At 39.4% G+C, this 25,799-nt stretch overlaps 1 protein-coding gene across 2 annotated transcripts in view; it reads right to left on the reverse strand.

Moving 5' to 3' along the window:
• The window catches only part of ABO6 (DEA(D/H)-box RNA helicase family protein), a 91,139-nt gene extending 67,716 nt beyond the window's left edge, over positions 1-23,423 (reverse strand). Inside the window, exons 1-5 of one of the 2 annotated variants that reach the window (XM_010275804.3) lie at positions 22,977-23,423; positions 20,939-21,093; positions 20,733-20,820; positions 20,364-20,600; positions 15,712-15,807 (exon numbers count right to left, since the gene is read on the reverse strand). In XM_010275804.3, coding sequence (XP_010274106.1) covers positions 15,712-15,807; positions 20,364-20,600; positions 20,733-20,820; positions 20,939-21,093; positions 22,977-23,222 — 822 coding nt within the window. In that variant the 5' untranslated portion in view covers positions 23,223-23,423. The remainder of the gene's footprint in view (positions 1-15,711; positions 15,808-20,363; positions 20,601-20,732; positions 20,821-20,938; positions 21,094-22,976) is intronic. The other variant, XM_088892071.1, reaches the window with a different exon arrangement.
• Positions 23,424-25,799: the final 2,376 nt, after the last annotated feature.

The following is a 25,799-nucleotide window of genomic DNA, read 5'->3' on the forward strand; positions in this document are numbered from 1 at the left end:
CTTGGTCCCTTAATTGAGTCAACTTTCTGTTCTAGATTGTGAGTCGTGTCAATTTGGGAAACACCATCGTGTTCCCTTTAGTTCTAGGGTTGATAACCGTGTGTCGAGTCCTTTTTCTTTAATTCATTTAGATGTTTGGGGTCCCTATAAAGTGACGTCATATAATGGACATAGATATTTTGTTATTTTTGTTGATGACTTTTCAAGAATGGCGTGACTCTATTTAATGAAAGAAATAAGTGAACTATTTGCCATCTTCCAGAAATTTTATGCTGAGATCCACAATCAATTTGGCGTTCACATCAAAATTTTCCATTCTGATAATGGCCGTGACTACTTGTCTTCATCTTTTCAAGAATACTTGGACCAACATGGCATTATACACCAAACTTCATGTACCTACACCCCACAACAAAATGGGGTTGCTGAGAGAAAGAATCGACATCTTGTAGAAACAGCCCGCTCACTCATGCATCACATGAATGTTCCCAAACCCTTTTGGAGTGATGCAATGCTCACCTCTTGTTTCTTAATTAATCGGATGCCCACGTCTATTCTTGATGGTCGTTCTCCTTTTAGTGTCCTGTTTCCCAACATGTCTCCGTTTTCGCTTCCTCCTCGGGTATTTGGGTGTGTCTGCTTCGTCCATAATCTGGGTCCCGGAACTGACAAGTTAGATGCACAATCCCTTAAGTGTATCTTTCTTGGCTACTCCCGGACTCAGAAAGGGTACAAGTGATACCATCCCAGTTCTCGTCGTTCTTTGGTATGTGCTGATGTTACTTTCTTCGAGTCTACTCCGTTCTTCATGGGGTCCGGTGATGCTGCGACTTCCACATCACCTCCTCCTCTTCCCCTTCCTGTGGTTGATCCTCCTCCTCTGGTTCCAGTCGTGCCTACATCTTTGCCTCCGGTGCCACCGTCTGTTGACCGCCCACCTATCCGTCACGTGTATACACATCGCCCACGTGTACCGGTTGCGCCTCCTCCAGCTTCATCATCGTTGACAGATCCGACTTCAGATCCGACACCAGCCTCCGACTTTGATCTCCCTATTGCCTTACGGAAAGGTAAACGCACCTGCACCCTTCATCCTATTTCCAATTTTGTTTCCCTTACTAACCTCTCCACCTCCCATCGCCAGTTCATCTCCTTGTTATCTTCAATGGTTGTGCCTAAGGATGTCCAGGAAGCCCTTACCTCTCCAAAGTGGTGTCGTGCTATGGATGAAGAGCTCTCTGCACTCCATCATAATCACACTTGGGATCTCACCGCTCTTCCTCCTGGGAAGCAGGCTGTTGGTTGTAAGTGGGTGTATACCGTTAAGTACTTGCCAGATGGTCGTGTTGAAATATGGACCAATTTTGCATTCTTTTATGTTGTTTCTGTTTGATGTTTATTTCTTCATCTGCGTAGTCAATGCCATACATTTGGGAGTAACATTTTGCAACCAACCAAGCTTTCAATCTCTCTACACTACCATCGGGTAAATACTTGACAGTGTATACCTGCTTACAACCAAAAGCATGCTTAGTAGGAGGGAGCATGGTGACATCCCACGTATGACTGCGTGCCAAAGCTGAGAGTTCTTCCATTGCATGGCACCACCCTAGAGAAGCAAGAGCTTCCTAGACATCCTTAAGAACAAATACAGAAAAAAACATAGAAACAAACTGGCGATGGGAAGCAGAAAGGTGAGATACAGACACATAACTTGAAATGGGATGAAGGGTACACCTGTGTTTACCTTTTCACAAGGCAATAGGAAGATCAATGTCAGAGACATGGGTGGGGCCAATGCAGGAACAACTGCCAGATCTATCAATGGTGAAGAAGCTAGAAGAGGAGCCAGTACATGTCGATGCGTATACGCTTGCCAAATGGATGGTCATTCAATAGGAAGTTGCACTGGAGGTGAAGACTTAGTCACAACTAGAACAAGAGGAAGGGGGTCCTCAACAAGAACTGGAAGTGGAGGTGAAGAAAGAGAAGAGACATCTGACCTAGAGAAAAACGGAACAAACTCAAGGAATGTAACATCAGGACACACAAAAAAACGTCGAAAACTAGGGTTATAACACTTATACCCTTTCTGAGTCCTAGAATAGCCAAGAAATATACACTTGGTGGATCGTGCATCTAATTTGTCCATTCCAAGCCAAAGCTTATGGACAAAGCACACAGACCCAAAAACCTTGGGAGTAAGAGGAAAAGGAGACAAGGCAGGAAACAAAACAGAGAAGGGAGAATGACCTTTAAGGATAGACATGGGCATCCGATAATAAGGAAGCAAAATGTAAGCACAACGTCACTCCAAAAACGTTTGGGTACATTCATATGGTGCAAAAGGGATCGAGCAGTCTCCAAAAGATGACAGTTCCTTCTCTCAACCACCCCATTTTGATAAGGGGCATACATATATGAGATTTGATGGATAATGCCATGTTGTTCTAAATATTCCTGAAACGGTGTATAAAAGTATTTTCGGCCATTACCAGAACGAAGAATCTTAATGTGTACGCCAAATTGATTGCAAATTTCAACATAAAACTTTTGAAAAATAGAAAACAATTCACTCATTTCTTTTATAAAGTAAAGTCATGTCATCCTTGAATAATCATCAACAAAAATTAGAAAATGTTTGTAACCATCATATGACGCTATTTTATTTGGACCCCAAATGTCCGAAATTCCGAATGGACTAAAGAAAAAGGACTCAACATACGACTATCAACCTTTGGACTAAAGGGAACACAATTGTGTTTCTCAGACTCATAATCCAAAGTAGAAAGACAACTCAATGACAGAAAAAGTAACTTAAGTTCTTGAAGAGACGGATGACCAAGCCTGAAGTGCCACTAAAGAGGAGAAAGAGATGGTTGAAGGGTTGTTAACAAACCACTACCATCAAGATAATATAGTACACCAGCTTCATACCCTCAACCAATCTTCATCCCCATCTTGAGATCCTAAAAAACACAAGAAGGGTAAAAGGTGATAGAGCAATTAAGAGACTTGGTCAATTTACTAACAGACATAAGGTTAAAAGGAAATTTGGGAACATACAAAACTGAGGATAGGAATAATGAATCTATGTCAACATTACCAATACCACATATGGAAGATTTGGAGCCATTAGCAAGGGTAACAATGTGTGATGTGAAGGACTAAAAAAGGGAGGAAAACACACTTGGAGTCCCAGTCATATGATCAAAAGCTCCATAATCAATAATCCAATGGGAGGGTTAGGACACCAGACAAGTCATACCTGAGTGTGCAAGGGTAGTCGTATTCTGTTGAGAGGTAGCCTGGATAAACAGCTCACACTCATCACGTAGGACACTCATCATCTCTTTCTAGAGGCATCTGTAGATGTAGAAGGTATCTAATCAGCTTGCCGAATTTCCTATCTCAAACTACCACCACTAACCACCGCATGATTTGCCCAGGTTGAAGGTGGGCCATGTAAATCATAACAAAAGTTGATAGTGCATCCTTCCATACCAGTGTGTGTACATTTCCTCGGACCATTACTACGCCCTCTTCCATAAGCTCCCCCTCTATCTCGGCCTCCAATACGTCCACCACCATAATTGTACATGGGTTCACCACCACCACCACGACTTGGCTGAACTCCCCGAGCTCCTCCTCTACCTGCACGACCTCCCCCTCTTGTCACTGCAAAGGAAGATGTATCAGAGATAGTAGAGTTCTCTGTAGATCCAATAGAAATCCTTCAAAGACGAGCAAACACCTCTTCAAGAGAGGGAAGAGCAAAGCCACCCAGTATGTGTGCTCTCACCGGTTCATATTCAGACTTCAACCCTATTAAAAATCTGGTTACATCAATCTGGTCTCTTTGTTGTTGCTGAATCTTGACATCAGAAGTGAGGGGATGATACACATTCAACTCATTGCAAAGATACTTCATGCTAGCATAATATTCCTGAAGACTTCGAGTACCCTACTGCGTATTAAAATACTCCTAATAAAGCTGAAATACTCTAGTAGTATTATCTTGTCCATAGCAAAGCTTCTTTCCAAGGTCCCAAATCTCCTTGGTTGTATCTAAGAACATAAAATTCACAATAATCTTAGGTTCCATACTATTCCATAACAACGTCATAATTTGTGCATCTTCTTGTTCCCATTCATTATATCCTTGAGAATCATCAGAGGGTTTTTCTTCTTTCGCATGCTTCACCTTCTTCTTAGCTCCAAGAAAAAAAAAAAAAAAAAAAAAAAAAAAAAAAAAGAAAACTTCTACAGATTTAGCCTAAGGAACATAATTCTCACCATTCAGTTTAATAGATGTCATTTGCACATTTAGGTAATCGGGGGGAATCATAACCTAGATTTGTGTTCACTACTGTCACCCGTAGCAGCCAAAAAAAAACAATCATTTTTTCCCTTCCTCACTAGTATGTCACACCACCTAACTTACTATTCAGCACAATGCACACTAGTGACTGATAATTGCTGAAAAACATCTACTTTCACAGTTTTCAGCAATAATAATCACAGTAATTCTTCACTTTCAAGACCACATAACCACCCAAATACACTCCACACACATAGTACTAGGTCTACAACCAACTAGCCACTCATTACACACTTAAACACCCATGCAACCCACCTATTTGAGCAACACAAATCAGACCTGTGTTCGTCTGTCCACTACACCACCTGAAACAGTCCTCTTCAATCCATCGATTAGAAGAGCTTCGTACAAACCACTCACCACAAACCGGAGGCATGAAAACCTTCAATAAAGAAAATTGATCACTCCCTTTCATCCCTTGACCTAACCTCTAAGTGATCGATGAGAAATCTGCAAAACCCTAGGATGAATGGTGATGAGAAAGTCCAGGCAGATCTGAACTTATTACAGTTGCTCTGATACCATGATAAAATTCAGATCTGTACCAGTTATAGTTTTAGAATAACAAAAGAAAAAGAGAGGAGAGAAGGAAGAAGATAAGAGAAGAGAGAAGGAAAAGTTGGTTCGAACTAGAGAAGACAAATCTCTCTAGTCGGCAAGATTGATATTTATAGTTTTCCGATTAAAACATAAAGACTATTATGCCCCTACTCAAGTATGAGACAAATCGCTTAAGTCGGAACTTACATCACACTCCTAACATAAAACAAAAAGACCAAACTGCCCCTCTATAGCCAACCCTAACACTCTCCAAGGCAACTCTTAATCTATCAAACCATGTTCTAAGAGATTGCTTAAGTCCATACAAAGCTCTCTTCAACCAACAAACTTTCTTTCCAACATTTGTATCATAAAAACTAGGGGCAACTCCATATATAACTCCTGTAAATCACCATTAAGGAAGGCATTCTTTACATCCATCTGAAATAATGGCCATAAGAATTTTGCAACTGGCGCAAAGGTTTCTAAGTAGTCAATGCCATAAGTCTGTGTATACCCTTTGCAACCAATCAACTAGTCGGGCCTTGTATCATTCAATTGAACCATTTGCATTGTACTTCACTATAAATACCCACATGCATCCAATAGGTTTCTTCCCTTCCGACTAATCCACCAACTTACAAGTATTATTTTTAATGAGGGCATCCACCTCCACCTTCATTGCATCTTTCCACTCAAGCACCACCATGGCTTCCTGCATTATTTTAGGAATGGGTATAAGTGTATACCATCAATGGATGCTAGAAAGTTTCACAGGACGATGAAAGGTGGTCATAACAAAGAAACTAGGAGATACAATGAGTATATACCATCAATGGATGCTAGAAAGTTTCACAGGACGATGAAAGGTGGTTATAACAAAGAAACTAGGAGATACAATGAACGGTAAATGAGGTACAACAGCGTATACCCTTGTGAATTGCAATAGGGAGGTCGAAGTCATCTAAGATAGGTTGATACTCAATAGTGGAAGGAATGTCATATGTAGTAGTAGCAGGTAAAGGAACTATAGTACCTTGATCTAGAACCGCAAAGGAGAGTGGAACTAGCCCGGGCTACTCATGACCAAAATCAACCTACCTCCACCGCCTATGAAACACCCTTAGCTGCTTATACTTTTGCCAATCCCTCTTACCACACTCCTCTTCAAAGAAAATAGGTAACAGAACTTCAGGAACAGGATCACCCCTCTCACCACTCTCCCCTTGAAATGAAACCTTGGGATGATATGAAACATCCTCAAAGAAGATGAAATCCATAGGCATAAAACATGACCCAAAGAGAAGATCATAGCAACAATACCCCTTTTGATTTTATGCATAACCAAGAAAAATATACTTGGCAGCCTTCGGATGGATTTGAACAAAACAAGTGCACTCAAAAACCTTAAGAGGGATGTCAAACATATCTTTTTTTCTTTGATAAATAAAATTTCATTAAAAGTTCATTATCAGTATAATAAAAATTGTTACAAGCATCCCAATGGGAGGCGCGAGGTGCAACCTCACCCTTTAAAAGAAAAGAACCATCACAAAATTACAATTGGGCCCAATACAACTGATTCCTAGTTACTCCTTGTTTGGCTAAGCAATCAACAAATGAGTTGCCTCCCTTCCCACCCATTGTATGACTAGATTCATATGTTGTGTCTCCCATTTGAATTTCTTCAATTCATTTCTATAGCACCATATAATCTAAATATCACTGAATCTGAATCTCTAAACCAACCCTCCACCACCTTAGTGTCCCCCTCTATCACCAAGCACTCCACCCCTATTTCCTTTGCAATCTGTACACCTTGTAAGACTGCATACAGTTCTGCCCTTATAAAGTCTCCAGTCCCCATCAGTCCTGAGTAGAGTACTCTTAGATTCCCATCCTTGTCTCTGATGGTTCCTCCAATTCCAAAAAGTCCCGGATTGCCTCGACTACTCCCATCAAAATTCAGCTTCATGAATCCTTCCATAGGTGGTGTCCAAGTCAATCGTAGCTTAGTCTTCTGCAATGAACTAGAAGCTACTACAGACCAATTCCTCCACATGTCATCAAAGGATAAACTTTTAAATAGATCCACCGTTTGTAGCCAATGTATAGTTCTAGCCAAAACATAGTCCATAATTTTCTGCTTACTTCTCTCCTTCTCTTGGAAGATTCTAGCATTTCTTTCTTCCCACAATGTCCAAACCATTGCTGCTCTAGCACATCTCCACATCATCCTTCCCCTTTTCTTAGGCCAAGTAAACGTAGATGGACCAAACAGCAATTTAATCTTTGTTGGCATATCCCACCTGCATCCAAATAAAGAGAAAATCCACTCCCAAATTTCTGCAGTAAAAGAACATGTAAATAAGTAAAAACAAGATTCACCATCAGAGAAGAGACCTTTAGGATTTGGTGACCAAACTCACCTATCTAGTTTAGAGGGTTCAAGGCAAACAATATCCAAACGTGAGAGAAGCTCTGTCAAACAAGAGGCTTCTTCATCCCTCAGCCCCCTTCGAAACCCAAAATCCCAGTTAAGATTCAAAGGTGAAGTAGAAAGGACTACAAATCTCAAAATCACCTTATTTTTGTTAAGGAAATGGAGTACAAAGAAGGAAACAAGTCCTTTAGGGACCAGTCATCAAGCCAAACATCTTCCCAAAAACGTTATAGGTTCCCTGGACAAGCATCATACCTGATAAAATTGAGGAACTAAGGAAGCACGTTATGGATTGCTTCCCAAGGTGTTGCCAAAGTAGCCCGACGTGATACACCAACATCCCAGCCGCTCTCTAATCTCCCATGAATACTATCCACTACTTCAGCCCACAAATTTTCCCGCTCCAATGGCCACCTCCATTACCATTTCCCTAGAAGAGTTGTATTTTTCTCTCTCAAATTCCCAAGACCCAGTCCACCCTCTTCCTTACATTTACACACAACACTCCAATTGATTAAGTGGTCTTTTCTTGTCTCTCCTGGTTTCCCAAAGGAAATCCCTCATAGTCTTTTCTAACTTCTTGTCTTCCCTTGGAGGGATCCTAAAATCGGAGAGGAAGTAGATAGATACGTTAGCCAAAGTAGACAATCTCTTACCACATCTTTCTACGATTGGGATCCAAAATCTACTCTCCTTAGGGTTGGCTCCTAGGGGAAGTCCCAAATAGGTCAAAGGCCAAGGAGTAATTTTACACTCTAAGCACTCCACAACCAAACTTAGGACACTCTCCTCCATATTAATCCCTGCTACACAACTTTTGTCCAAGTTGATTTTCAAATTGGACACCTTTTCGAACCTTTGAACAAGTTCTTTTAGTTTCCTCACACTCCTAGGGTCTCCCCCTTCACAAAAAATTATGAAATCGTCAGCAAATTGGCGATGAGACACCGGGACCCTGCTTCTACCCACTCTCCAACCCTTAACTTCATCTTCCCCATCTGCCTTAAAGAGTAGCCTTCTAAAAACACTCGCTACTAGGGTAAACAGAAAAGGAGAGAGGGGATCTCCTTGCCTTAAACCTCTACAGGTTGGAAAGAAATCTTTCACCATTCCATTAAGAAGGATGGAGAAATGACAAGACCGGAAACAACCAAACACCCAATTACACCACCTCTCCCCAAATCCCCTTTACTGCATTACTTCTAGTAGGAAGTTCCAATCCACCAAGTCATAAGCCATTTCTAAATCCAACTTGCATACAAATCCTTCCTTCCTAGATCTCTTTATTTCTTCTACACATTCATTAGCTATTAGGATTGGATCCATAATTTGTCTCCCTTGGATGAAGGCTCCTTGGAACTGACTTATGAGAGAGGGGAGGATTTCTTTAAGCCTCAAAGCCAAGACTTTGGCTAAAATTTTATAGGTACTGGTCACCAGGCTAATGGGTCGGAAATCCTCAGGTTGACTGGCCTATTATTTTTTGGGAATTAGAGCCAAGAAGGTTGCATTAACTCCACGGCTAACAATATGTGTATTGAGAACTCATTGAAAACTTCAAACAAATCAACTTTCAAAATTTCCTAACAATCCTAATAGAAAGCCATTGTGAAGCCATCCGAACTGGGTGCTTTGGCTTTATTCAAGGAAAACACTACCTTTTTTATTTCCTCCTCCTCAAAATTCCTTTCCATCCATCTTACTGCCTCCTCTTCCGGTAGGGGCCACTCTAGTCCTTCTAAGCTCAACCTCTCCTCTAGAGGTCTTCTATTAAGGGATTTAAAATGGTCCTCCACAAATGTTCTGGCTATTTCATCCTGATTAGATATCACTTCCCCGTTAATTTCCAATCTAGCCATAAAGTTCTTACACCTTCTACCATTGGCCATCGCATGGAAAAATTTTGTATTTCCTTCCCCTTCTCTTATCCATTTATGTCTTGACTTTTGTCTCCAACAAGTTTCCTCTCTCAAGAGAATTTCCTCCAAATCTTTCTTCAATTTCCACCTTGATTCCCTTTCTTCCTCATTAAGAACTCTCCCATACTAGTGGTTATTGACTGATTGGGGTTAGAAGTTTCATTAGAGAACCTTATGACATTGAAATCCCCTCCCAGACACCAAGCACCTTCCCACAAACCCCATATTGCATACAGTTCCTCCCAAAGCTCATTTCTTTCCCTGTGTCTATTTGGTCCATAAACATTCAGGGAAACCCATCATCCACATTCTTAAACTTCACTGATACGGTGCATCTGCCAATCAGCTCCTCCATTGATTCCAATACCTCTTCTTTCCATAGAATCACCATAACCCCTGAAGCCCCCTAGGAGGGGGCCTCAATCCATCTTATGCCTCTTGATCCCCACAAACTTTGGATCAGCTTTCTATCCATCTTTGCCAGTTTAGTCTCTTACAACATCACAACTTCAGGGTTCTCTCTTATTATTAGATCTTTTATTACCCTCCTTTTTCTTGCACTCCCCATGACCCCAGCCCCCTCACATTCCAACTAATAACTTTCATTCTTTCACCTTTATGTTAACCCCTCCTTCTCTTACTTCCCTACTTAGATTGTCTCCTTCGACCTCCCCTCCCACTGAACTCAATATCACCCTCTACATCAGAAATTAGCCTGTTTATTTCTATCTCTTTCTTCTTCCTTTTCTTCTTTTCCTCTTCACTCTTCCTAACATACATCTTTGGTTTTTTCTTCTTTGTCATCTCCTCTTCCACAACTCCTTTCGTACAAGGTTCTTGAGTTCCCACCTCAGTTATTTTTTCCTTTAGTTTGAGATCCTCAAAACATTCACTTATTAAACCCCAAATCCTCTCCCACCCTTTCCTTTCCTCTATATCCCCCTCTTCTAACATTCCTGTCCCACATTCGTCTTCCTTTCCCAATCGCTCGGGCTGGATAGCTGGTGCATCTGTTTCAGGCAAAAAAACACACATCAGTAACCAAAACTGAATGGACACACATACCTGGTACCAAGGGGGATGGGGCAAGAATTGATGAAGCAGGTAATCCAATTTAGAGATCAAGCCAGTAGGTTTGTTTCCTAGACCAGGCCTCTGTAAAGTGTGGCTGGGAAAACTCAAGTCCACATTCTGTGCACCCATGGGTGCACTGGACGAGTGCACCCTCAAATGAGAGGCCAACACCTAATCTCATCCGTCTTAACCACGATTTAATGGAGACTTTCTCCGTTACCAGTCATTCAGCTAGTTGAACAGACCACAAAACACGATTTAGCTTTCCCTTTCATCAGCAACCGACACCAACCGACACTGGCGGCAACCAACTGGGGATTCAGTCGGGCACGACGATGATGTGAACAGAGACATGGTTATAAGCTTCATAATGGCAGAAAGGGACACAACATTGACGGCAATGATGTGGCTCTTCTGGTGGTTTTCCCGACACCCCAATACTGAGAAAGACGTGGTGAAGGAAGTAGTCACAGCACTTGGCAACGACAAGCGGAAATCGTTGGATTACGAAGCTCTGAAAAACATTCCATTGTTGAAAGCTTGCCTCTACGAGTCCATGAGGCTTTATCCTCCAACTATCTGGGACTCGAAACACTCCCCAACCCCCTTGCCTTACTAACAAAAATCAAAATAAAACCTACACAATGCTCCCAAAAGAAAAGGCAAAACTGCAAAAAAAGGCGAAAAGCAGGGAACGAGTGAAAACGAAGGTCATCATCAACATAAATAGATCTCGTTGTTCATCTCACTAAGTTGATCCAGAGAGAGAGACGGTGATGGTGGTCTCCATCTCAGCTTTGGCCATCGTCACATCCCTCCATCTTGCCGCCTTTGCCCTCGTTGTAGGCGTCGAACGTTGTCGGAGCATAGTAACAACCTACTCTCTTCTCTTATTTCCTAATTTTTTACAGAACGTACAATAAGCTAATTAACCCCCCATTCTCTCTATTGAAGGGTAAGGTGCAATGGGATGAGTACGACGAGCACACATTCTGTGTATACGATTCGGATGTGTTGACGGTGTACGGACTGACGGCGTTCGGTCTTTTGTTGATTAGTCAATTTTTGGTTAGCTGCATTACGAAATGCCTCTACTTTGGGAGAGGGCTCATGAGCAGGAGGAACTCCACCAGTCAATTTTTGGTTAGCTGCATTACAAAATGCCTCTGCTTCGGGAGAGGGCTCATGAGTGGGAGGAGCTCCACCGCCTGTGCTATATTCTTCTTTGTATTTTCCCAGTGAGTCTCCAAGTCAAGCCCATTTTGCATTGTAGACTCCCCCATGCCTCACTCTTCTTCACCGGTAACAGGGTGAAGGCCAAGTCAGGCTCACTCTTCTTCACTGAGTTTGCAGGGAAGGAGGAAAAGCAACAGCTGTACAGTGGAATTTCAGTGATGTAATTTCGTGTTTGGAAGATCTAATTTCTTGCCACAGACACCGGTTGTACAGTGGAACCAATGTTTTAAAGCGCAAGGCGCAAAAAAGGTGCAAGGGTCAATTTGCGCCCGAGGCACAAGGCGGAAGGCGCAAGGCACAGCACGCGCCTTTTTGAAGCAAGGCACAACAATACAAAAAAAAGTCAGAAAATTTAAAAAAATGCCAGAAAATTCAAAAAATATTGAACATAATATTAATAAAACATATAAACTTAAATTTTAAAATTATGTTTTAAAAAACCTATTTTCTAAAATTAAAATACATAAATATAAGATGTAAAGCATATTCGAATGAGAATTTAAAAATAAAATCAAACATATAAAGCATTTTCAAGCATGTAAAACCTCTATTCTCTTTTTCATTCAATTGCATTACGTCAAGTAGCTAATGTAATGTAAAACATATTACATTCCTGATTCTACGAGCCACCTTTGTGCCACCCCCCTCGAGGCAAGCTCAAACAAGTCCACGTTAGGTCTTAAATTCTTAGTTTTCACACAAAAAATAATGATTTTAAAGTTTTAATTGCTTTTTAAGAAGACATTTTATTAGAATGAATGAATGAACAACATTACCAATCCGCCCCCAGCCCAGCCGCTACGTTCAAAAAAAGCAAAAAAGCGTCAATTTTCAAAAGGCACATGCCTAGGCGCACCAGGCGTGCGCATAACCTGAAATGCGCACGCCTAGTGCGCCTAGGCGCGCCTGAGGCGTGCCTTTTAAATCACTGAGTGGAACGGCCGAACGGGTAGGGTTTAAATCATCCAGCCAACACAAGAAGAAGAGGAGAGAGGAAGAAGAAGGAGAGGAAGAGGAAGAAGACGTATGGACTAGAGGCCAAATGATTTATCCCTTGTTGTCGATGGCTTCGTCGTTCACAAGGGCACTGGTGAGCTTCTTTCTTTTGGAGGTGTGGGAGTTTGAATTCATGTGAAGAGAATGAAAGATTTTGTCTTTTTGCATCCGGTTGAACCGGACGGAATCGATTGACAATGAAACCCGCATTACCGTTACACAATCTACGCTCGTTCGACGTGGCCAAACGTGATTGGTGGGTGCACTCGTCCAATGCACCCACGAGTGCACAGAACGCAGACTCGAAAAACTCTATCTCTGGTTGCATCATTGTCCTTTTCCAATATACCCTTCTCTATTGCCTCTATATGTACCTTCACGATATCCTCTTGTCTTTCTCTATTCCCTGTTCTTTCTGTTTTTTTTTTTTTGGGGGGGGGGAGGGGGTGGGGGGAGGATCACAAAATCTGGTGGGGTGGAAATCTGCACAACTTCAACTGTTGTTGTTGCCTACCCAGTTACTGTTGTTCCAAACTTCAGAGGTGTAAACTTCTTCTGATCTTCCAAGAAGAGTACTTCTGTGTTAAAGTCATCCTCTTCATTCATATCAATCCTCAGTGTTTGATCAAAGCTGTCCATGCTTGAGGTTTCAAAGGAATCTGAGTCACTGTAATTGGAAGTTGGAACTGTCATTTGAGTCTGAAACTAGTTCTTGTATTTTCTCCTTTTCTTTATTAATGCACAGATTAAACTTCGGATTGCGCTTTTCAGGAGAAGCAGTGGCTTTCCCTTTGCTTTGTGCCCATACCATCGTCTGCTGCCACACATGTGACTTACTCCAGGTTTCTTCGGCCTTTGTTTTGCACGAGGGAGAATATGACAGAAAAGATTTATCTTCCATCAACGAGCTCACATGCCTATATAAGATGCCATGTGTTGAGACTCTTTTAGGCCCAATAGTTGGGCCCAAATCAGGGCTTGCATGCCTATTTAAAAGGTCAGATGTTGAGGCTCCTTTAGGCCCAATATTTGGGCCCAAATCAGGGATCGGTTGAGTGACAGAATCAAGCCCATTAATAGGTCTCACGTGGCCACTAAAAGTGCCACGTGATGATTTATAATTACTTGAACCCACATTCTCAATTCAGTTCAACTGTAACCTTCCATCTGGCCAACCCACCCCTTGCTTAGAATTTTGAATTTGAGCTTGTTGCACATGTCAAGACCCTATTGTCAGAGCCTCAACATAAAAGCGTCCAGGCGTCAAGTCCTTTCCAGTAATTGGCTTAAGAAACATTTCCTCTGAACACATGCATTTTCCTCTTCCTAGGTCCTGTTTTTCCATTTTAATATAATCTCCATTCCTTTTCACTTCAACCAGTTGACTTCTCCCACGTAAGCAATCTTCTTCTGACTATTCATATTCCTTCTTTCTTGCAGCTCCCCACAGTGTAGTTTTAATGGTCGTTGTCAACCAAACTGAGTAAACGAGCTGCTCATCTACTAATACAATTCTTCTTGGAATCTCCTTAGGTCTAACCCCACTCAAGGAAATGGCCGCCGAATGAGATCCACTGCAAAAATACCATCCAGTTTACCTCCACATAAAGAAGCAATGAACTTATATATTTCTTCCTTCCAAAGATGGAACGGGAGACCAAGGATACAAACGATGACACCATCTTCTATGGCAAAACTTTTTTCATTCGAAAGGGGGCTCCACTTTGCCACCATAAAGTTTCCAGATTCATCTACAAGCTCCATCGCTTCGAAATCTATAATCTCTTCTGTTGGCTCAAATAATGCTTTCTGCGATTTGAAAGGAGTTATGATTACCTCCGCTCTTAACTTTAAAGCTTTGATTATGGTTTGTGCTATTTTTCTCCAATTTTGTGGCTGTTTTTTGTCTGCACCACTAATTTCTTCTGCCAGTCTCCTCTCTCCTAGTTTGCTATAATTTTAAACATTCCTCCTTTTGCTGATACAAAAGAGTAAAAGGAGCTTTCATATCTAGAACCTATGAAAGAACTCTGTTAATGAGATACACAGGTGTGTGGATGGTCTTCCCCCAAAAACGTACGGGAACATTAGAATTCAACATGATGCTCCTTGCAACCTCTAGGATATGTTTATTCTTTCTCTCAATTACTCCATTTTACTGATGTGTACAGGGACAAGTGCTCTAATGGCCCCAGACTCAAGGAAATATGACGTCAAGGGTTTTGCAAAATACTCCTAGGCATTATCAAATCCCAAAGACTTTGGTTCTAGCTCCAAATTGGGTAAAAATCATTTGATGGAAGGCACAAGTCAAAGTAGGGATCTCATCCTGAGAACACATAAGATAAACCCATAACAAACGAGAATAATTATCAACAAACAATAGGAAATATCTGTATCCCCCCATAGTAGTATGATACGGGCCCCAAACATCAATATACACAATTTCAAAAAGGAATAATGCTTCTTTTATTACTTAAACAAATTTGTCATTAACTTATTGCCTTTAGTAAATGCAAACATTACATACATAAGGAAGAGAGTAGGGCACAAGACATGATATTAAAGTTGTTGATGTAATCCTAAAGGCTGAAATAAAATATAAACTCAAAATCTGACAATAAAAGTGAGAACTACCAATTTAAACCACAAAAGAACTCCTACTAACAAAGATGCCAATTAGAATCATAGAAAGATGCCCGAACCCCATCAATATTGTAAATAACAAAAAAAATGTAACTTGAAATCTCATAAAAATCAGAAAATAAGCCAAAAATTCCAGATCCAATCTAGGACCACCTTGGTGCCCACATCACTAGATATGAGTACTATCTTGTTTTTTGATCATTGTATGAAGTTCAAGGCATGTACAGATCACTTATTCAATGGACACTCCCTTCCAGCAAAAAAAGAGATCCCTCTGATTGAGGGGCCTCATGAAGATCTATTTTAAGTTCTTCACTCGAACACGGGTAAGAAGAAATCTGATAATCAAAGTTAATTAGATACTTGTTTTTATGTGTAAATAAGTCATTCTTCACAATCTTCTCATTAACACAAGAAGATGTTGCCTGATATAGCTAAAAATCCTACTAGGGTAGGATATTGGCTCAAAATAAAACCTGATTCCGTGCAATTGCAGATAGCAGCCTTTCCTTTTCCTTGTATGCAGGAAGAGATTTCCTGAACTCCAACATCTTCTTTCCCTCTGGTGATTCCTGTAAAGTGAAAACCACAATAATCCAGGAAATGTAACAACATAAGGTGACTAGGCTAGAAGAAGAACAAATCTAAAATGCAGACAAAACTAGCAGAGGGATAAATGGTGAACTGTAATAGCAAATAACAAAAATTGGAAATGTCAGTAAGTTCCTCAAAGTATCCATTTTCATACCATTATAGGCAGCATGGACAGCATATGCAACAGGTGCATCTATCAAAAATATGGAGGATGGTAGAACCCAAAACTGGATTTTCTCACCAAGAAGATATCCAACATGAAGAATCAACTTCCTCGGTGTTTTAAAGCACAAGGTACAAGAAAAGTGCAAGGGCCCTTCTAGCACCAGAGGTGTAAGGTGAGGTGCATGCCTTTTCAAAGCAAGGCACAATTTTTTGAAAAAAAAAAAAGGTCAAAATTAAATAAGTAATACATTAATAATGCAAAACTGAATTTTAAAAGAAATTAAATGCTTTTAATAAGACCATTGGCTCAAACTAATGTGCAAAAACCAAACATATAAAACATGTTCAATATGAAAATGTGAAAGTGAACAAACATATGTGGATTGTACCAAAGTGCTAGAAGCAGTCAATAATTCAAGCATGTGAAACTTCCAATCTGTTTATTTATCTCCCAGTTGCATTGCTTAAAGTAACTAGTGTAATACTGTGATGTTAAACATCCTACATTCCTAATCCTAGGAAATTGGCCCTCTGCCTCCATAAAGATCCCTTGGCACAAGCCCAAACAAGTGAATGTAGGAAATATTTAACCTGTATGAGGGGGAGAGAGATAAAGTACAGGGTAGAGACTTGTTAGAGGGGGAAATTGAGGTTTCAGAGTATGAAGGATGATGTCTGGACCAAAGTTGTAAACAAGTCTATAAGAAGGAGAGGAGATATAGGACAAGACCATTAAAAGACAAAGGAAATGATGACTAAGAGGGAGGAGATGGAAAACAAGCAAGCTGAAGTGAGTACAGCATCAGGATTATTCTTTTGGGCAGGAAAAAGTTAGAAAAGGAGGCTTTTAAAGAGTTAGAAAACAAAGAAGAAAAAGAACAAGGGGGAAACACTACTGGAAAAGATAAAGCTCACAACAACTTTTTTGAAGAGGACAATTCAAGTTGCATCAGGGAAAGAAAGAAGACAGGAGATTCAAAAGGGAGAAGATAGTTCCAACATGGTCATGTAATCACAAGAGGGTCCTTTGATTGATAGATCTGAGGATAAAGATCAGAGGGAGGTTGAGAAGATATCTAATGTTGCCAGACACTTTAAAATAAAGAAAAATACAAAAAATTAAAAAAAAAAATCGAAGAGTTATCCAAGTTTCAAAAGCATATGCTAGGCAGTAGATGCTTAACTGCCTACAGGGTTGGAACCAACTTCCTTTTCCAAGTGGCTGAGGAGTTCCCTATACCTCTCAAATTCAGCCTTCACAACTGCCAATTGCTCCATAATAAACTTCTCACTGGACACCTTCTCACTATCTGATACAGCAGCAATATTGGCATTTCTAGAGGGAATACAGCTTTGAAGGTTAGGGAACTAATATGGCAATGGTATTACTGGTAGGTAAGGGGCATAGAGCTTTACAGTTGGGGAGAAACTGTGTTCAAAGGTTAGAAAGGAGTGGAGGAAAGAACCTACACTGCAGAAAGAAAGGAAAATGTTAAAGGCAGGTATATAACTCTTTATGAACATTTTGGTTGAGGAAAGAAGCAGGTTATTTGCTTTCTAGAAGGAAGAAGAGGGGAAGGTTGGAAGGAGATCACAAAGATTTTGCAGGAATTTTTGGGGCAGGATGAGGAGGCAGAGGAAGACAAAAGGGAAGAAAAAAGGAAAACTGATGAATTGAAACATAATGATAAAATACGGGTTACGACAGGTAAAGGAAGTCTAGTCAGAACCATAGCAAATTGGGAGAGAGGCAACTGGCAAAAGAAGCTAGTGGTTCAGACAAATGAACAGCCACTAGATTGGAAGAAAATAGAAGAAACTATAATCAAGGACTTGCAGCTAAAGGGGGCGGTAATAATAACTCCCTTTGAAAAGCCAAAGGCTCTGCTGGAATTAGTAGAAGATCTGGAAGATGTAACTGCATAGAATGTTGCGGGTGAATCTGGCAGCTTCAAAGTGGCAAGATGGATAAGGGGCTTTTGTTAGAAGGGTCTTTAGGTTGGTTCTGGTTTTGGTTGATTTGAGTTTGTTTTGTTTCATCGGGGTTCAGCTTGGGTTGGCCTTTCCTTTCGGGTGCTTATCACGGTATCACCTTCCTTGTATCTTTCTTTTTGTTTCAATAAATTCTTTTATTTTATCTGAAGAGAGAGAGAGAGAGAGAGAGAGAGAGAAGGGAAGAAAGTTTTGGGTGGAGGCTTCACGCCCAGACCCACCCCCAACACCTTTTTAATGCGGCCCAATTTGGTATTTTTGTGCTAGGGGGGTCCTGTCCACTCCAGCTCTCTTGCCTCCACTTCGACAAGATCCCACTCCAACTAGTGTTATGCATCTTCACTCTTCTTAATACAAGAAATCATTCTGAATTATGCCTCACACCTCCAAATAGTGGAATGCCTCGCATCACACCTCCACATTTTAAAATTGATCACAGATTACACCTAACACTTAAAACAGATAGTAAATAACAGTGATCAGTTAACAAGCTCATCCAATATCAATCACAGGCCAGTAACATGTTTCTAGGAGTAATCAAAGGTCTCTAGCAAGCTGTTAGATGAGATCAACCTGCTCTATGGTACCCTGTTTATGAGAACCAGAGCAAAGAATGAGAGAGGTGCGAGCTGGTCCAGTTGGGGGGTGGGAGTTTAAGAGCGGTTTCTGAGGAGGGAGACGAAGGGTCACAGGGCTTGTTTGAGAAGCCGGACACTGCAAGTGTGGACCACTCTCTGAGATAGAGACTTAAATGGTTCTGAAGCAGTTTTAGGTGCAACAGTTTAAAGATAAGGAAAGGCTTTGGCACCAAGACTCTGCAGCTCAAGAGGGGAAAAGGAAAGAGGGACTTTCACAGGTTTTGATCGAGAAAGACGAAAGACTGGGTTTGGATCATTGCAAACTACGACAACTTGGGAAGAAAAACGGTAAGACTGAGGAATAAAGAGAGTCGAAGCAGTGAAAACGAGTTTCGTTGTATTCCTTGTGTTAAAGATAGATTAGTTCCTAGGGAGGAAGATGCTGGGAAATTGGAAGAACAGGGAAAGGTCATCCAGTCTACAGGTAGGTCTATCCGTAGTCAGGGAGAAAGAGGTGCAGAGGTGCAGCGGTGCAGAGGAGAGGAAGCTAGGAGACTGGAATCAAGTAGTCAACCCGAAATAGAGAGATTAAGTGAAGAGAATGGGGGGGCAGAGTCTCAAGAAGAACGTGTTATCTTTGAAGTCCCAATTGGGAGACTTGGAATCGACTTAGGTTGGAAGAGGAACTTTGAGGTCAGGGAGAAAGATGCTTCTATTTCAGAGCCGTTGAAGAAAGCAAGAGAGCTGGGCAAGTTCCAACTTGTCCACGTGTCAAAAGTTTTTTCACATTTGAAAAATGGTCTGGTCAGTGCTGGTCCTACCAACAAGTCCTAGAAAGTCTACAAGAAAAGAAGCTCAAAAGATAAATATATGAGTTTGAAAACTGCAGAAATTAAGGGAAACAAGTGTCAAGACTCAAGAGTCTCAAGGGATTCCAATACAACGGCCACCAGCTACTGTAGAAGATTTGGAGTTGAGGCCAGAGGATGGGGACAAGGAGGAAAGGGGTAATCGAATCAGCAAAAAGGGGTCAATTGCAACTACATCAGTCAGGGCAGGCAAGAAGGGGGGGAAAGAGGAGATTGATTTTTGGTTGATAGGGATGTCGAAGTGGGCAAGAGTTTAGGGCTGTTTTTTTTGGGGTGGAGAGGAGTTCACTAGGAAAGCTTTTGAAGCTTTTGAGAAGAATAAGAGAGAAGAATGTGAGAAGAAGATTGCAGTTCAGGAAGGAGGGGAGGCTTGGGGTGAAGAAGGAGTCAAAGGAGATGGACAAGAAGAAATGCTTGATTAGGAATTTTAATATGTTTTGTCTCGGGTGGCTCTCAACCATTTACCTCTATTTTGTGATCTTAAGTTGGTGTTTTATTTTGCAGTTTGTTGTGTGTTGTAGATGGATGGGTGTAATCTTCACACCGTTTTAGTTGTCTGTACCCGAGCTTTCTCTTTTAATAAAATTTTTATTTTTATTCTTCAAAAAGAGAGAGAGAGAGAGATGAGAAAAAAAAAAGAAATAGAAAGAAAAGTGGAAAAAATGGAATGATCTCTACCAACCAATTGGCTATCACTATTTACAAGTTCTTGGTTACAATGCAAATGACTGTTCTGCTCAATAAAGTTAGACAGAACATAAAAGATTCTAATATGAAAAGACTAAAATACCCCTAGTCCCAAACCAATTAACACCTAGGAAAACAAACAAGAATAAATCTCCTAGGTGCGTAAAAACTACGGCTCTAGATATTGCCATTTCACACCACCAACCAATTAGTAAAACAGCAAAGAAAATAAATTGCTCTTGCCTGCCAAGCTCTCTGCAAATTACGCATTCGCCAACTCCTCCTCTGAAGAACCTTTTCCATCACTGACCCATCAAGAAAAGAATCTGGGTTCTCATACTGGCTCACATCTTCCATCTGACTAATGACCTTATCATCAACTGAATTATTTCTGTCCTGTCCAGAAGTTAATTGCATTCTGTCAAGGTGTTCCTGAAGTAGGCCTTCAACTCTCCTTTGCAAGCCAAGTGGGATAACCACCTATAAAAATGAAGCATAATTATCAAAAAAAACAAATTGAAGCAGCAAGATTTCAGTACACCCCTATCAAAAAACTGAATCTGCATAAAGCATGAAAAAGGTGCTTGTTGCAAAATATCCAGAAGTCATTACCTCTCTTTGTGGGCGCTTGTCATCAAGATCTGGCCTATAATTGGGAAGAGGAACTTTGCTTGCAACCACCACTTTTCCATACATTTCACTAGATTTTAGCAAATACTTTTTAGCCTTGAACATTTCATAAATATCCCAACTAATGGTCAGACCTAAAAAAAGAATTAACAAAGAAAAACAAAGTTATATATTTAATGTTCCTCCACCTGTATAGTCCCATCCTTTTGGCTATGTTAGAAATCTGCTCATAGTCTCTCCTATCTCTTTTGTCCCTAGAAATTATCTCTCGATCTTTTTCACTGCGTAAAAGCAAGCTAAGCTTCCATTTCCATTCATCAATATTGACCACTGAGGAAGATGCCTAACATTGAAACATTATTTTAGCTACTGGGATTTTCCATCGCTGTAATACTTTATAGAATTTAAAAACAAAATAAGTAAAAAATCAACTAGAACAAGGGAAAAGGTTAAAACTGTTTTCTAAGGCCACATTTCAATGAATATTTAGTTTAGAATGAAAGTTCAAACAAACAAATTTCCATATTATAAAGTAAGAGAAAGTTCTCATTTCCAGATTCCAGAGCAATTAATTGACTCCAAAAAAAGTACCTTATAGATGTTAGCAGTCAACTAAACAGGGGTATTTAGCTCTTTGCACTATGTGTTACTTTATGATTATTTGTCTATTTTGTCCTACATTTAGTTCAGTCTCCCATACTTAATCAGGGGACAATCATCCTTGAACCTTATTAGCAATCTATAAATTTTTTTAAGAGTAAAATAGAAATTTTATTAAGAGAAAAAATCAGTTACATGCAATTGGTGACAAGATGGCACTTAGCTTACAAAACAGAGCAAAACTGAACTAGGTATAGTCCAAAACTAAGACTGGTACAATTCCATCATTGAATCTCAAGCATACTCCAGAAATTTTCCCCCAAATCCGATCTGTTTACTTGATCAGCCAACTGGGAGAAGAGAAGTCAATTGATCCCAATCAGACTCTTATTCTTTCTCCTCCTCCTCTGTTTCTTCTTTTTCCTATTTCTCTAGTGTGTCTCTGCTGTTTTCTTTCTTTTTCTGTGCATGGCATCAATAGATAACAGATAAAATATAATTGAAAATCAGAGGACGTAGTGCAATGTGCAATCATCAAGACTCCAAAGACATGAATCTCTAAAAGAGTCAAGCACCAGCAAGTACGTGTATAATTCCATACAAGGCAGCAGGCCACAAGAGTAGGGGAAAAAAATACAGATCACTTCTCCACCCCTCCTTTGACCATCTCATCTACCAAAGAATTTCCTTAGTAGGGAAAAAAAATTTTTTGATAAATAACAGTATATTCATTATAAACAAATTCTGGCTGCTCCAAAAGGCAGCAGGCCACAAGAGTACAAATAATTTGGAAGCAATACAGATGTGTTACAAATTAACTCCCAGACTTGCTATTCCCCATTCCATATGATCCCTTACAGCTCCTGCTCTTGCCAAGGAGTCGGTCAAGTATGGATTTACTCCTCAGAGAACCATGCTCACAGCCTTTTGCAGCCGTGCATCAGGAACATCTCCATATTTGTATGTTTTCATTCATGGGGAGATATTCCCAATGCACAGCTGCAAGTGGCTGTGAACACGGTGTGAGGACGGTTCTGTAAGGACTGAATTTGAGTCAGCCAGGAACCCAGTTGAACGAGCTATTCAAACTGTTATCTAGGACTCATGCCTTCCTAATCAAAGATATGAATCTCCATGGGACCTCCCCTTGTTTCTTCATCTACAAAATTATTGTTTGACGGTCAATTTCCACATCAACATCCTTCGTACCATTCCTACTCATAATATCTTAGGTTTTAGGCCATTAATTCCAACCTTATAGAATTAGCTTTGTCCAATTGATCCAGAGAAGCTAAGCAATGTTGCTGTTATGGTTGCATGCTTTTGATAAATGACTCCAATTGCTGGAAGTCATGTAGTTTCAGCATTAGAGAAAACAAAAAGAAATAAAAAGCTCTTCTGAACTGAACCTCCGTTTTTGTTTTTACCCAAAATAGAACAGAAAAACCTGGGAAGACCTTCCAAAACTACGGAAAGATCATTCACTGAGATTCAAACAGAAAACACAAAACGGACTACATAAACTTCTGCTTAAAGCTTCACAATTCGCCCAATAAATGTCACTTTTTTCAATTACATATTAAACTTCAATGGTCAAAGAAAGAAAAATATGCGTATAACAGAAACCTGATGATTCTCGAAATCGCATTCGTATTCATCGTCCGAGAACTGCTCTGCCGCGTATCCACAAAAACTTCTCCGCCCAGCAACCAAGTAATTGGACCAAACTCCTCCCCATTTTCTGAACTCTCCGCCATCGGAGATAGAAACACGCAGGAACCAAGACAGAGCTTCATCTGCACTCTTACACCTGAGTCTAGACAGAGTCGAAACGAACTTAACGATCCCCAGAACCCTTAACCCGAAATGCATTCTGGATTGTTCACAACCATGGCTCCACTAAAACAACAGTCTGCCCAGTTCGACCAAACTAGAAAACGAATGCGAGTCTTTGCTTGTTGTGCTTAGAATAAATTGAAACTCAGAGACCGAGGAACGTACACCGTGCCACGAACGCAGGTAAGTATAGAGCGGGCTCATCCCTTTGGCCAGGTTTTGGCGGAACGAGAACTCAGATTGAGACGTTAGGGTTTATAATTTATTGATCTTGCAAGTATGTTTCAACGTTCACAAAATCTAACCGGTGATGTGATAATTAAAATTTATAAGTATATCATATATAATATATTATAAATTATATAATATACAATTATATTTTTTGCAAGCAGGACCCGTGCATTGTTGCAAACTTACAATTGAATTGAACTCAAATTTTGGGCTCGAATTTCGTTAAGAATGATTAGATTTTGATTCTAATCCAGTTCGAATCAAGTCTAAACCTTAGAGTAGTAAGCTAGATTAGTTATTCATAGTCGAACTCTACTAATAAAAAGTTTGGCTTGAAACCTTCATGAATTTGGCACGATTAAGATATATATACATATACATAAATATATATTATAGAATATAAAAATATATAGTATATTTTATTATATATTATATATTACAAAAATATGTATATATATATATATACATGTTCGAGCTTTCGAGTCAAACTTAAGCTCATTGAATTTTTGATGAACCGAAAACCCAAGCCATAAAATATAGTTCGAGGCCAACTTGAGCTCGAACTCAAACCTAATAGCATTTTAATCTAGTTGAGACAAAACATGCCAAAGTTTGGTTCGGCTTGGCTTGATTTCACCCCTACATGGGATTTATCAAGGAAAGTGAAATAACCAAAACTTATAAATAAAGAAATAATGCAATGTTGTTTAAAATAATTAAATATTTAGTTTAATAATTTATTACAAAAAAAGGTTTTACTAATTTAATAATTTTGATTAATTACATTAATATTTTTTAACAATAATTATTGCTAATTACTTGATAAAATAATTATTTTCCCATATTATTTGTTAGTGTTCTATTTTATTTATTTTACTTTATTAATGATTAATTGTTTTAATTTTTTTGTAAATATCACTTAAATATTAGTAAATATATAAAATTAGGCTATAGTTATAATTAAATTAATCTAAGCCCAAACTCAGGGTTTAAAACTTTGGATTAGGCTTTGAATGATCCTCATCGTAACCTAATCCACCCAAGTTGCACACATCATGTCATTCATAATTGGATTGGACCAAATCGAATGCAATCCATGCTTGCATTATTTTCAAGTTTTTAACTAATTTTAGATAATATTGAAGCCAAAAGAGCTATAAGGGATGGTTACCCCATTGTGTAGCCCATGAACCAAAAAAATTAAAAATCTTGGGCTAAATTTTTGATAATGTATTAGTAATTTTTTGGTAAGTTACTGAAGGCCCGTTCACTTTTCGATAAGTTACTTATCTAGGTAAATGCAATTACTTGGGTAAGTTTTTCCTAGGAAACACTTAGGGCATGTTCATTTCCTCTTAACCCTTATCTCTTAAAAGGAATCATTTAGCTTTAAGAGAAAAATGGTTGTTCGTTTCCTCTTATCTCTTAAAGTGCAATCATACAATTTATTGTTTTTCAATGATATATCCAAAAAGACAAACAAAAACTCTCATATATAGGGTCAAAATGGACATTTGATAATTTTCAAAATTCATAATTCATAACAACATTCTTTGCATTCAGAGTTAAGAGGAAAGAAAAGTTCACCAACACATATATAACTCTTAATGTAATTATTGCACTTTCAGATGTTAGACTCCAGAGCAAATGAGCGGGCCCTTACCTGGGTAAGTGCATTTACCCATGTTCTTTTCTATTTCCTAGGTAAATAAGGTAATGACCATTTAGTCATAAAAATCTATTATTGAAAGGGGCACTTTTGCCCATTCAAGAGTTAACAACTTTCCCCCTAAGTGGGAAAGTTATTTACCCACCTAGGAGATGGGTATCACTTACCTGATACCCAGGAAAATAAACTTTCCTTGGTCCCCACATAAATCTGAAAATGAACATGGAATTCTTGGTCAATGGGAACCAAAATCCCATTGACCAACTTCCCCCCTCTCAAAATCCAAAAATAGAACACCCCCTAAGTTATCTAAATATTATATAACAAATTAAATTTTTTATTATTTATATTTTAGTATAAAAATTTATAACATTTCTATATATATTAATATAAAATTTGTTATTTAAATATTATATAACAATTTTTACCATAAATGCATATAACTTACAAGTTGAGCATATTAGGGGTTGCCTAGCTTGGGCCCCATCTGCTAGGACTATCATTGGACTCCAAAAGTTCAATACTCAATTAGGCTTCGAATCCAATTATCCCAAATTTGGATGTTGGAATTTGGTTAATAATTTGATTGGATGTGGATTTAACCCCATTCAATTTGATTAAAATCCACATCTAGTGAAAAATTATTATTTTGTATATATGTAGTATAATTATGTATACTTGTAGATATTATGTGTATTTATACATATATGCAT

The sequence above is a fragment of the Nelumbo nucifera genome, chromosome 7, assembly GCF_055504915.1.
Source record: "Nelumbo nucifera cultivar China Antique chromosome 7, China Antique-T2T, whole genome shotgun sequence".
NCBI lineage: Eukaryota > Viridiplantae > Streptophyta > Magnoliopsida > Proteales > Nelumbonaceae > Nelumbo > Nelumbo nucifera.